The following is a 13,794-nucleotide window of genomic DNA, read 5'->3' as shown; positions in this document are numbered from 1 at the left end:
TTCTACTTGACTAATGGGAACAGTGAGCTACAAATGAAATTTTTGTAGTTAACTATACCAAATTGCCCCAGAATAACATACAACATACTAAATCTGTGTTCGTTTTAAAGTACAAAATTATTTGGCTATTGCATATTACCAAGGTTTTAAAAACAAGACCTCAGTATAAACAGATGTTCCTAAATGATCAAACCATGCAAGTGTGTCACTCTCCCACTTAAAAGCTTTTAATAGTTCCTCATTGGTTATAAAATAAAATTCAGAAAAGTAGAGAGGAAGAGAAAAAAATTAGAAAGAAAGGGAGAAGAGAAGAGGAAAAGAGAAAAGTGGGGAGGGAAAGGAAAGAGAAGGGAGGAGAGGTGAGGAAAGGGAAGGGAGAGGAAAGGAGAGAAAAGGGGAGAAAACAGGATAGGATACATGAACATTCATTATTTTACCTACTATTCTAGATTTCTAGAAAGGGTGGAAAGCACAGTTCTGGTGGCTAACTTGGGAAGATCAGAAACACACCACTTCAATGGTTAAATTATATCTTGTCAACACCAAGAATTGTTAACCTTCACATCTGGAAAATAGCAGATACATCATGTAATCCACCTTCCTGGTTTTAGGGATGTGGAAGTGTGATCCAGAGAGGTTGGGATACTAACCAAGTTCATCTCATTATTAACCTTATTGGAATATTGGTCAGCAGAGACTATAATGATCACTGAGTTCAATCATTTCATTTTACAGTTGAAGTTGAGATCCTGAAAAAATAACAGACTTTTCATGTATCACTCAGAAAATCAGTGGCAGAACTGAGATCTAAATTCACGTCTTTTGAATCTAATGACTATTATTTTTACTCTGCAACTCTGTGACAGAAGCTAGGAAGACAATTAGATCAGCCTTAAGTCTCCTAATCCTGGGTTCTTTTTATTACATCATGCCATCTTTCATTGCATATTCCACTATCTTTATTTTTAAGTGCACATTTCTTCTTTATGCATGTATGGGGTTTTTTTAGGATCCAAATTTTAAAATAATTATCACAAGAGCCAAAGTATCATCACACTAAAAGTGTGTTCTTCTCTCATGAAGATGGAAGAAAACATTCAATTTTCTTAGTCACAGTCACTGTTGTTTCACTCCCTCTATTAGTAATGAGAAGATTCTAAACTCCACAACTCAACATTTAATGTCAGAAATTTTAAAAACATGCTCAAACCTTAGTGCTGTTGCCAAACCACCAGAAATAGGTGAGGGTCCCTAGCTGGCTGGGCCATACAACTGCAGTGACGTTGACCTCTTTATTCATGATGGCTACAAAAGGAACACTGAGATGGACATGTTCCACAGGACCTAGAAGAATGGAGGGAGGGAACAATTTAAGTTCCTAGAACAATAAAAAATTCCTAGAATGGGCTATCCAATACCATCAATTCTTCCTTGTTCCCCTACCCTCAAATTTGAGAATACATACCTACATGCATACACACGCACACACACACACACACACACACACACACACACACACACACACACACACACACCAATCACAGTTATCATTTCAAAGATATTCTCTCATCAAGAAGAAAACATTTGGATGAAGAGAACTCTGATTCCATAGGAAAAAACTGACAATTTTATGTGTATATTTGTTTATTTATTAACTTGGCTTGAAATAATCTCTGAGGGCTCCTGGACTCTAAATAAAATCTGCTTGGGTGATCCCCTCCACACTCTAGTTTATCCAAAAATACTCGTTAAAATAATCAATTTAAGGATAAAGTGAGCTTGCTAGACACACAAACCAATAAGCAAAGGGGAAAATAGCCTCACTTTTGTCTGCAGTGGACATTGTGTTTTGAGCCAATTCATCTTATGGGAGGGAGGACTTTCTCATTGTCATCCTCCTCCAAGTCATTATCATTCCTCCATTGGCCTCTTGTCCACTGTCCTCCTACAGGGTCCCAATTGGTGGATGAGATTTTGTTAGTAGACAAAGGGAGATTTCAACTAACAATAGAAATACAAGCAGGATTCCCAAGTTTGAATTAAGTCACACATGAGTGAAGTAACTATCCCTTACTGTATTCATAAAGCAGGTGTGAGCAAGCAGCACGTTTTAAGGCAACAAATAATCAGAATGCCAGAAACACATCTAGTGCATACCAATGGAGAATTTTAATTTAGAGCATTTGGGAAATAAAATGAGGACAGGAAGATGCAGGTGGGAAAATGCAAATGTTTCAGCTTTACATTTAGTTGGGTGAATGTTCCCCAATCTTGTTTTATTTTTATGCTGAATTAAATTAAAATGCTTAATGCTTCTGTTCAGGATATATTAGATAGACTCTCCAAGGCTCTGCAGTTGCAGGGTTTGATTTGACTGAAATGGGTTGAGAAGGGGGTGTTGGAGAGTTCCCATGATGATATCATTCTAATGCACATATCTCAGAGTAAGTTAACATGTGGCAGCTGTTCTGTTGCAGAGACATTATTTTTTATCTATAAAGTAAGGACGATATTCTCATCTCTTAGATTAGGCAATATATATTGGGGTGTCCAAAACTTTTCTAGGCTAATAATCTTCATTGTTTGTATTTATTGTCATATCTCAAGCAATATTCTTCAAAGAAAGATGTGAATTAGAATTCAGGAGACTGCTTTTAGTCCTAAATCTGGCCAAGACTTACGTGAAATATCTTGGACGTTCTATTTTCCCAACTTTAAATGGGTCTATAGCTTCTTTCTCATAGGGACATAATCATTATTGTTGATTGGATGGAGAAGAACTTTTTTTTTTTTAAATGATAAGAAGCTAAGAAGTATAGCCTGAGGCCCTGAGAATTTCCATTAGTTTTATCTTCTCTGCTCACCCTTCATTAGGTTTGTCCACCCTTGTCCTGAGAAGCTAGCTGGCTACTCTGGGTTGATTAGTCCAAAATGACTAACAGGGACTTTCCTAAATTCACATCAAGAGCAGAAGTCATTGGTCATCAGTGAGACTGATCCATACTGATTGACACAACTCATTCTTGTGGGTGGATGATATGATTCATGTAGGCAAAAAAAATCTCAAATAATAGGAATGAGGCAAGGATGCTTTCAGCATGAAGAAGAACGCAAGTTTAGCTCAAAGCTAGAGAAGGCTAAGAAGTATGCAAATAAAAAGGGGGCAAAGAACAATTCAGATAAAAATGAAAATGACAAGCTCCTGAAAATTCTCACCATCAAACAGAGCTCCCTCTGATAAAATCCAATAATCCACGAGAAATTGGTTATTATGGGCAGCTAACAACTACTTTTGTTAGCTAATGGCCCAAGGTGAGGCCAAGAGCAGTTATCGCTCTAATAACTGGCTGTTAAAAGCAGCCATGATTGATTTGAGAGAATTATGAGCATGATAAAATTTTCAAGGAACATTTCCTCCTTCTTGCATATAACCTGCAGCATAAACCAGCTTCACTTCTGACGGGCTACTGCCACTAAGAAACTTCTGACCACAAATAAGAACTCACCCAAAGGAAGTGTAGTGATGGAAGGGCTTTTACAATTGTGCATGAGTGTGCATGCATGCATGTATCTGCACCTAGAGACAAGACAGTATATTGTCTATACTGTCTCTATATTGTGGGTATATTGCATGGAAAGTATAAATTTATACACACACACACACACACACATATATATGTACAGCAAATATTGCATGCATGTATGTATGTATATGCATCTATGGAATTGTCAATACTGTCTCTATATTGTGTGTATATTGCAAAAAAGTATAAAATATGTACATGCATAGTGTATGTGTGCATGAATGTATGCATAGCATTGTCAATATTGTCTATATATTGTGTGTTTATATTGTATGCAAAGTATAAATATAAATGTACAGTATATGTGTGCATGCATGTATATATGTATATGCATGTACATTATTATCAATATCATTAACATACTGTATATATACTGCATATAGTATATAAATATATGTATATTGCACTATATATGTATGTGCATTATAGTATTATCAATATCACTTATATACTCTGTTTATACATATTGCATACAAAGTATAAATATATATGTATAATGTACATGCATGTATCTATGCACATGTATCGATTATCATATGATCAATATATTGCATATATACTGCATATGATGTAAAAATATATGTATATATGTATGTGCATTACAATATTGTTGATAACACTTATATACTCTTTTTATACATATTGCATATAATGTATAAATATATATATATGTACATTATATTGTGCATTTATATGTATGTCTATAAACACGTGTGTATATACATGGTGAGATGGATAGAGCATCAGGCATGAGGTCAGGAAGATCTGAGTTCAAACCTAGCCTCAGACACTTACTAGTTGTGCAGCTCTTGAGAAATCACTTAACCTTGCTTGCCTCAATTTCCTCATCTATAAAATAGTGCCAACCACTCGAGAATCATTGCCAGAAAACCTCAAATAGAGTCAAGAAGAGCTGGGCAGGACCGACCAATAACAACAAAACATACACACATATTACAAATGTTTATGAAACAAAAAAAGCTTTCTGAATTCAGTTAATCCCTTATATGAAACAAGATTCAATTTAAAATAATAATGCCTGAAATTTTATGTAGTGTTTTAATTATAATTATTTTGATATATTATTTCATGTGATTCTCAAAATGACCTTATAAAGTAGGTAGGAAAAAATATCATCATTATTATTGCTATCACTTTACAGATGGAGAGACTAGGTAACTTGCCCAAGTTTGCATAGCTAGTAAGCTAGTAAGGCAAAATGTTAACCCAGGTTTCCTTTGAGACTATCTCAAATATTATGTCATGTATCTTGCTGGCTGTAGTAGAAAGGATAATAACCCAGGACCTTAAGAGGAATTTATAAGTTTCCTTACATTTGTTGGGACAGAATTTTCTCCTGAAATAAATTTGGCTATAAGAATTAAGTTTTTAATGTTAAAGCTGTTTAAACATTTAAAATTCCTCCTTTAAAGTTTTTCTTCTACTTTAACAGAAATAACAGTTTATATTGTTTTTATGTTGTATTTAGTCATTATGGTTGGAAATCCGGTTCAATGCTTTAAAAAGTGTTTTGGGGCAGTTGCCTAAGTGTACATATGGCCCTGTGCATACACATGCATGAGTTTAGTGGAGGCATATGTGGGGAATAGACGAAAATCATTGGGAAATACATCTTTTCAAAATAGCCATGTCATTAAAGTTTAAGTTAAATATCATGAAATTTTAGCTAATTTCTCAATGTCTAGGTTAATTTATGGCCTCAAGTCTCTCTTGACATCAGTTCTGATGAGGATACCCTTGGATCCTGAAATAGAATTTGGCGTTAGAGTCAAAACAGTTTCAGAAAAAGCAGATACTTAGAAGCAAACTTATCAAAAATCAATTAACAGCTAATTTTCTGAAATTTTATTCTTTAGAGATCTCCTTTTTGTGTGATCCAGCTTAAAGCCAAGGAGAAAGCGTAAAAGGTTGATGAATAATAAAAACAAATATAAAATTGTCTATATGATAAAAGTTATATTCCTTCATCAAATATTCCCTACAGCCCTCATTCAGAGATTATTGATATTTATTTTACCTATAGTTCTAAAAAGTCTATTTTGTAAAGGTTTCTCCTATATAGAATAGAAGCAAGGAGAAAATGAATAAAGAGAAAGTAAAAGATTAAATGATGTTCCTGAAAGGTAGAATGGTGGAGATGTCACTGAAAGTGGAATAATAGTATGTGTATATACCAATACATACATATACATACACATATACATATACATGTATATAAGATTTACCAAAAGTTTAGTGTGTTTTTCAGCTTTAATAAGTTCAAAAGTATAGATGCCACAAATTTACAAAGATATTTGTGAAATAAATTATTAAATTTTTAAAGTATTGATAAGCTTCTTATGAAAACTCAATATATCCATCATCCTGTTTTATACATTGCTCTAGTCCACTGTGAAAAGTTTCATCAGCTTTCTGTTCAGTGACTGAGTGCACAGCATTTGTAATCTTAGCTTTAAGATCATCTAAAGGATGAGCTTTTAATGAATACACAACAGTTTTGATGTGACCTCATAAGAAACAATCTAATGAAGACAAAGTACATGACTAAGGTGACCAAGCAAAAGAACCTTCTTTCTACCAGTCCATAAGTCTGAGACACACAACACATGTCACATCTTCTTAAATTTAAAATTAAAAATGTATCATTCAAAATTCAAAAAATTAGATTAGCATAAATGGAATTAACAGTAATGAAAATTTTAGGTGATCTTTGGTAAATTTGTTATATATGTACTTCTGAAGTTATTAAAGCTTAAAACTCTATTCAGGTTTTTGGGTCATCATATATATATATGTACATGTATATATTATATCTATATCTCTATGTAATATCTATGTAATATGCCTCTATAAGACATATATGCCTATGTAATATATATAATCATTTATGTCTGTATATATATATATATATATATATATATATATATATATATATATATATATATATATATATATATATATATATATATATATACCTACAAACACATATGCATAGCTCACCACCTAGTACAGATATGATCATCCCCTTTTTATTGTTTTTAAAGTGGTGGTCAGTGAGATTCTTGGAAGTTGAGTGACTTGACAATAGTCACATGGCTAACAGAGATCATAATTAGGGTTAAACTCCAGGACCTTCCCAACTCCATGGCCAGTATTATTTCCTGCTGAGAGAATGTTGCCTCTCATATATGTACACATACATAAATATATATCATGTATATTTATCCACACACAGAGAAAAACAATAAAAAGGAAAAAAAAAAAAAAAAGGATCCGAAGTCTGAAGCCATTTATTGCAGGGGTAAACAGTCTTCTCACAACCACCATCAGCCTCTGAAGGCATCACTGAAAAGCAGAAATCAATGGTCTAATGATGCCTCTAGAGTCTCCAAGAAAAGGTTAAATTCCATCCAGTATTCTCAGTGTAACAGTGCAGAGAAGAGTGAGATACGGCTTTGAATCATTTCCAAGCTAATAGTTAATTTTCCAAAGAAAGTTTTAGGTATAAACCCTCAAAAATCAGAAGGAAAAAAAAAATAAGGTGACTTCCTAAAATGACCTTCTCCAAAGGGACCTGAAGAATTACAGTGTTACTATAATAACACTAATTTCTAATTCTAACACAACATGATGGAAATAGAAAAGGGATGATCAATACAGAAGCCTGATATTTGTGAAATCCAGAAATGATTTACTCTCCATTGGAGTGCTAGTATTCAGCCAAATCCACCCCTTACCTGTAAGCTGCAAGGTTCAGTCCTATCCCTTCCCCCCACCCCAGCTTTGAACCAGAGGCAAGGGACGTAGCAGGGGAGGTGGGAAAGTTCTGAGGGAGCTGTATTTGTTCACCTACTTACAAACCACATGTAGGAAGAGGACAGCAGTATCTGAGCCCAAGTGGTTCTCCGCGTAAGCTGTCACTTGGAAGATCCCTGCACTCTTGTACACATGCTTGATGCCATCTTCAATGGGGCTGAAGTTAGCATAGGACACAGCAATCCCATCTCCAAAGTCCAGCTGGATGTTCGTCCTTTGGAGATCGCCCTGCAGGAGGAAACATTGCCCCAAGTTGAAGAAGTAATTTAGGCTTTAATTATTTATGTATCCTCCTCCAGTTTAAATTGGACAAGGTGAGCATTTAGGAAACAACCCCTCAGCAGTTACTCTGGACTGCTCTTAGGACATTAGGGGGTGAGATGACTTGTCAATGGTCATACACAAAGATCAGAACCAGGATTTAAAACACCATGCTGGGCTTCTTTTCCATTTGTAGCATATTGTCTCCCATTATTATCACAGGGCAAAAAACATGACTGAATGGATTTTTATAGCACTTCACTCTTACAAAGTGCTTTATAGATATCATCTCATCTCATTTGATTCTCATAATTCTTCTATAGAATAGGTAGGTAATTATTATCATTCCCATCTGAAAGATGAACAAATTGAGTCTCAAAGAAGATAAATGACTTCCTCACACACCTATGTCCAATTTATGTTCATATACAAATAGTGGAAAAGCAGAGATGGGCAGAAAGGCAGGGGGAGACTGATCAGGATGTCCGTGATGGGAAAAATGGTGGGAAAAAACCCTGGAATTTAAATCTCTGCTGACAATCTAATTTCCTTTACTTCCACAGGACTCTACAATGACAATGACGATGACAACTCTTTACCCTACCTTCCATATAGCATAGCTTCTGTAGGGAATCTGCTACTAAGCACTCAATCTACAGGGTAGATGAGGACAATGGCAGGACAAACCATGACTTCTCCAAGGATCTTCTTCAGCACCATAGTTTTTAGAGATGGGGAGGAAGTTTTAGAATTCATCTAGTTCATTACTCTCATGTTAAAGATTTTTTAAAAAATTGAAACTCAAAGAAGGTCTTGAAGACCTGTTCTTGGAAACAAAACTCTCAGCATCTGAAACCAAAAAAACTCTTTCCAGGAGCTATGGACAACCACTGGGTAGAAATATGGGTTGGTTCCTTGTTCCAGATGCTTTATTCCTTTCTTGTTCAGACAGATGGGTGATAGCTAATATTTACAAGGTTTATAAAGAACTTTAGAGACATTATCTCATTTGATTTTCACAATACAATTGTGAGGTGGGTATTGCAGGTTTTATTATCCCCATTTAAGAGATGTAGAAACTGAGACTCACTTGCTGAGGACCACAAGTGTCAGAGTTAGGATATGAACCAAGTTTTCTCCTAGTTGCAAATGTAGCACACATTCTACCAAATTTCCTTCAGGCTAATACCACTTTGCTTCCTTTTGAATCTGTGAATTCTAGAGAGTTTTAAACATCAGGAATACCAATTATCAAATGATCTGAGGGAGAGAGACCAAAATCAAAAAGTTTCTCTCTCCTGCCTCGGCACAAATGCTACATACTCCATTTATAATCTTTATGGAAAGAGGTGGAGCAAAAGAGAAAAATAAATTCCTCAACAATGGCATCGAACACTTTTTCTACAGAATGATTATGAGTCCCATACTCTATTCTGCTTCCCTTCCAGCAGTGCCTTGGTTATGTATGAATTACTGAAAGGTGATTTTCAGTCCCCACACAATGTCATCTATGAGTTTATGAAAATAAATTAAGGTGGAATGAACTGGCAACTTTTCAAATGGATAAGATCAGGGCTTTACCAAGTCATTCAAAAGTCACCTTTCAGAGAACTGGCCCTTAAAACTCCCCAATGGAAATGGGATACTGACCTCATCCAAAGTCCCTAACTCTTTCAATCAAGTGCCTGAACAGGGGAGATAGATGCCAATTGCTCAGTTTCAGATAATACATCTCAAAAGTCCAGCCCATGTTAAGTCTGCTTTTAAAGATTTCCAAAGCACTCTGTCTTTGGAGAAAGCTTGGTCACTTCCCAAGAATCCCAAAGCACAGAGCAATTTGCATGTACATTTTTAGGACTTTGTAAATCAAAAATCCCACATGTGGCCCCATAAGAGCAAATGGCATTTACATTTTCCATGACCTTGGTATAAATAAAATTCTGGCAAGATTGACAACATAATATGGAGTAGAAAGTGCATAGGATGGGGAGACCAAATGTTTGGTTTTATGTCCTAGGTTGGCAACTGATTCTCAGCTTTTTCATGAGGGTAATGGGGATAACAAATTTGGATTACAAATTTCACAGGATTGTTGGAAAGAAAATGCTTATGGATTGTAAAGTAGTACAGAATGTAAGTTGATGTATTGTTATTGTCATCATCATTATTATTATCATTGCTCATTATAATCAATAAGGCTATTCCCCTAGTCCAGAAGTGACTATGGGCATTTTGTCCAGTCTGGGAAATATGTACATGAAATGTATTTGCTGAAGGGAAAATTAAAACACAAACTTTATATCATCTTTAAAAATGAATTTTTACTAAAGCAACCTTTCAAACCCCATTCTTGCATCTTTAAAGAGTATAATGTAGAGGTATTTCAGAATGTGAGAATCCATTCAGGAAGGCTAAAGTTTGGAGTAAGGAAAAGAAAATGGGCTGTGTAAGCTCAAAGTAACACAAAGGAAAACTTATGTTTCTTATAATTGGAATATATCACCTGTTAGAGAAATTCTGTACATAGAGCAGTCCCCAAAAAAGAACTCTGGAAAGTGGGACACTCATGAAACAAGTTGATGCAGCTGAACTGACACAAAATCAGTTTATATTTTCACTGCCCCATTCCTTCCACTTTCTCTTCTCTCAAAAGTTCCAGCCATGTCACCAAGGCTTGGCTATCCTGCTAGTACCCAGCACCTACCAGATCCGTATCTCTCTCACCCAAACAGAAATGTATCTCAGCTTCAACCTCAATGTTTGGAACCTACCTCCTCCATGAGGATGACGAAGGTAGCATTGTGCCCTTGCTCAGCCACCAGCCGCCCATCCACAGTCACCACATGAAGACCCCTTGGAGCCTTGCCTGGGCACTGCTGGGATTTAGCAGTATATTTCTCCCTTAGCCCATCCGTGCAGTTGTTAGACACAATTCTCCGGTACCTAGAGATATAGACATGACAGGTTTGGTTTTTGGTTCACATTTATGTGTGTCTGTGTCTGTGTGTTTAAAGAAAAGAGACTTCTCATAGCAACTGAGGTCAAGCTTTCCTCATAAAGCTAAACAAACAACAGGGAGTCTCCATCCTTCATCCTAAGGAGAAGCAGCTGGTATATACATTGTTATTGATTGATTCTACCTGGTGATCTGTGGCTCATGTTACTGAACTGAGAAAGGAAAATCAATGTGTGAATCACATGGAACGTAGAAAGCAGCTTGCTGGCTGGATCATGCTTGGGAAGTTGGGCTCTTGGGATGAGAATAAGCTGCCTTCATTCCCCAGGGCCTTCTCCTGCTCCTTCCTATGCAGAAAGGGACCATGGTCCAATTATTGTGCCCGATTCTGCCTCAGATTACAGAAAACATTCTTTTGCTCCTGGGGAGCCCTTCTATCCTCTAACAGCTCTCATTTCAGAGTCATCAGGTTGTTTTATAGCATTTTATAGCAGTCTCTCTGCCACCACCCTCAGTATTTCATTTTCCTTTTAGTGGGATTGACAGACTTTAAACAGAAGTTTGAATTGGAGCCCTCTATTAAGTTTCACTGGAACAACCTCCAAGGTTACAAGAGAAGCAAAGGGATCTCAGAATTGGGGTGGACAACAGAAAACCCCTAGTCTAATCTCCGTGTTTCAAAGCTGAGTCCCAAAGAGACTCATTATACATTGTCTTGTACAAGATCATTTAGGACATCAGCAGTAGAGCTGGGAGTAGAAGATAGAGCAAATAATGCTCTTCCCACCACATTACACTGCCTGTCTCTCAAGTGGAACATTGTGTGGTTAGTCTTTCCAAGACAATCCTCAACTTTCAGTGCCTTCTTTCTCAGGTTCCCTTCCTTCTTCTCTATATGTGACTTGCATGTTCTCATTAATGCAAGAGTCATCTCCCTCATTAAAATATATGTTCCTTGAGAACAAGGACTTTCTTTTGCTCCCCAGCACTCAGCACAGTGCTTAGAACATAGAAATTAAGATATTTACTGATTGAAAGTCCAACTTCATTTTAATACTATAACTAAGTGTTTTCTGTAATTATTAATACATTAAAATGCCATGCTGCAGTCCAGAAAGTGATCCTTTATTGTGTAAGTAAACATATTGTTTACTTTTTTTTCTTTTTTTTCTGAATAGCCTGACATGAATTATTGATACTGGCCACTGATATATATCTGTCTGTAAGGTAGGATTGTAATGGGTTTAACTTAGGATGATGATTACTTAAAAGAGACCCAGGCTCTTCCTTTGTGTATGTCGGGGATAATTAATTTGTTATAACTATTCAAATGATCCTCACTCAAAGGACATCCAGAGGATTCAGGGAGACAAAAAATGAAATGCATCCTGAGACTTAAGTAAGACTAATTAACTCAACAATACTTAGCACATGGATTCTAATGACAGAGTCTATAACTAGAATCTGAGATAACAAGGCTAGAAAGAAGAGAAAGGAATAAAGCCTTTTCAAAGAGCAGGCACACTTCATATTACAAAGAATTTGTACACACTGCCCTCCTCTCCACTTTTAAAACTCAAATTTGAACAGATGAAAACCCATTCTACTGATTACATTGCCCTCCTTTCCCTTTTAAAAATCAAACATGAATAGATGAAGCTCATTCTACTGATTACAAAATCAAACTTGAATAAATGAAAACCCATTCTACTGATTTACCATGACTATCTTAAGATAGCATGTCTTCATTTAGGAAGAATCATCAAATGGCCATTGAGCATCAAGTCTTTCTGCCTCAGTAGACTTCCCTCCATTAAATCCTAATTTTTTGTTATGGAGTTAATATGGAGTAATATTCAAGTGCAAGTTGGGTAGAGATTGATGCCTGCTATTCATAGTCATTATGTGATTAGTCTTTCTGTAAAAAAAATAAGTTCTCCCTTAAGTATTTAATTGCAAAGTTAGATCCTTGGAATATAGAGGAATGTCTCAGTCTACACACAGAGTAATGAAATGGTACAGAGGACATGGAGGTTCATTCAAGCAACATCTTTAATAGATTCCCAAGAAGCCAAAATTTAGACATAAAAGCTTTGAAAAGTGTTTGCTTTTTTATAGATAACTCTGATAATATATATATATATATATATATATATATATATATATATATATATATTTATGATGGTTGTGACATTTTATTTTTTAAAAACAGTAAGAATAAACTTAATTTTAGTCACTTCTATGATTGGCCAACTGGCATCAGAGTAAAATTTTGTGATATGGAGGGATTTGGTTATCATGAAGCATTGTGAAACAGTGTAGTCATATCAATTTATGTCACTTTTAACAAGTCTTTTCCCAACTCTGGATCTCAATTTCCTCATGCAGGAAAAGAGAAGGGGGTATGCACATGATGATCTCTAAGGTCTTTCTTGTTTTTAATCCTATAAGGTCAATACTTGACTAAATTAGATTAGTTTAAATTGGTGTCAATCTATAAATGTGGCTGGAATTTATAACTTGATCTTTCTCTGACAGAGATCAGGACACAGTAAATAAAACATTTTTTTGTGTGTATGTATGAGAGTTGCCCATTGCCAACCACTGCCTTTCAGGTAGCCCCATATAACACTCTTTCCCAACTCCATAAACTGTATCACAGGCTGACAATCTAACCACTCTCAGCACTTCTCTGTCAGTGAAAACCCAAATTCCAAGTGTTGATAAACCAGAGCTCAAACTCCAGGAGCAGCCCTGGACGGACCAAAGCACTGTCAAGCTTTGACTCAGATTTGTTGTTTTACAGAATAGCTCAAACCTCTTTTTTTCTTTAAGCCCCATTCCCCCTTCCAGATAGGAGTAGGTGATATTCACACTACTATAAATCTGAGTTACTTAAGGTACAGAAAACCAAGTAACTTGTTGGAAATCACAGAGTTTGTAAAAGAACAAAGTTGAAATTGGAAAACTGGACTCATAACTCCCAGCTCATTGTTGACATGTTCAGCTCCCTTGACTATTTGGCAGGTCTTCTGCGGGTCAAGGAGGAAAGTTCAGTAGAGAGAATAAACCTCCAAGTTAATTGTTTAAGCTCTTGATAGAATCATTAACAGAAGAACAGAGAGAAAGATGCAAATGACACTAGATATACACACA

The 13,794-nt window shown here is 35.8% G+C and overlaps 1 protein-coding gene across 1 annotated transcript in view; it reads right to left on the bottom strand.

Annotated features, from left to right (window-relative positions):
* SORCS3 (sortilin related VPS10 domain containing receptor 3) overlaps positions 1–13,794 on the bottom strand; it is a 694,559-nt gene that overhangs the window by 20,934 nt on the left and 659,831 nt on the right. Inside the window, 3 exon segments of the mRNA XM_074284861.1 lie at positions 1,211–1,344; positions 7,463–7,649; positions 10,454–10,625. Coding sequence (XP_074140962.1) covers positions 1,211–1,344; positions 7,463–7,649; positions 10,454–10,625 — 493 coding nt within the window.

Source organism: Sminthopsis crassicaudata, chromosome 2 (assembly GCF_048593235.1).
Source record: "Sminthopsis crassicaudata isolate SCR6 chromosome 2, ASM4859323v1, whole genome shotgun sequence".
Taxonomy (NCBI): Eukaryota; Metazoa; Chordata; class Mammalia; order Dasyuromorphia; family Dasyuridae; genus Sminthopsis; species Sminthopsis crassicaudata.
Note: the sequence above shows the minus strand (reverse complement) of the source record. Positions and strands in the feature narration are given on the sequence as shown.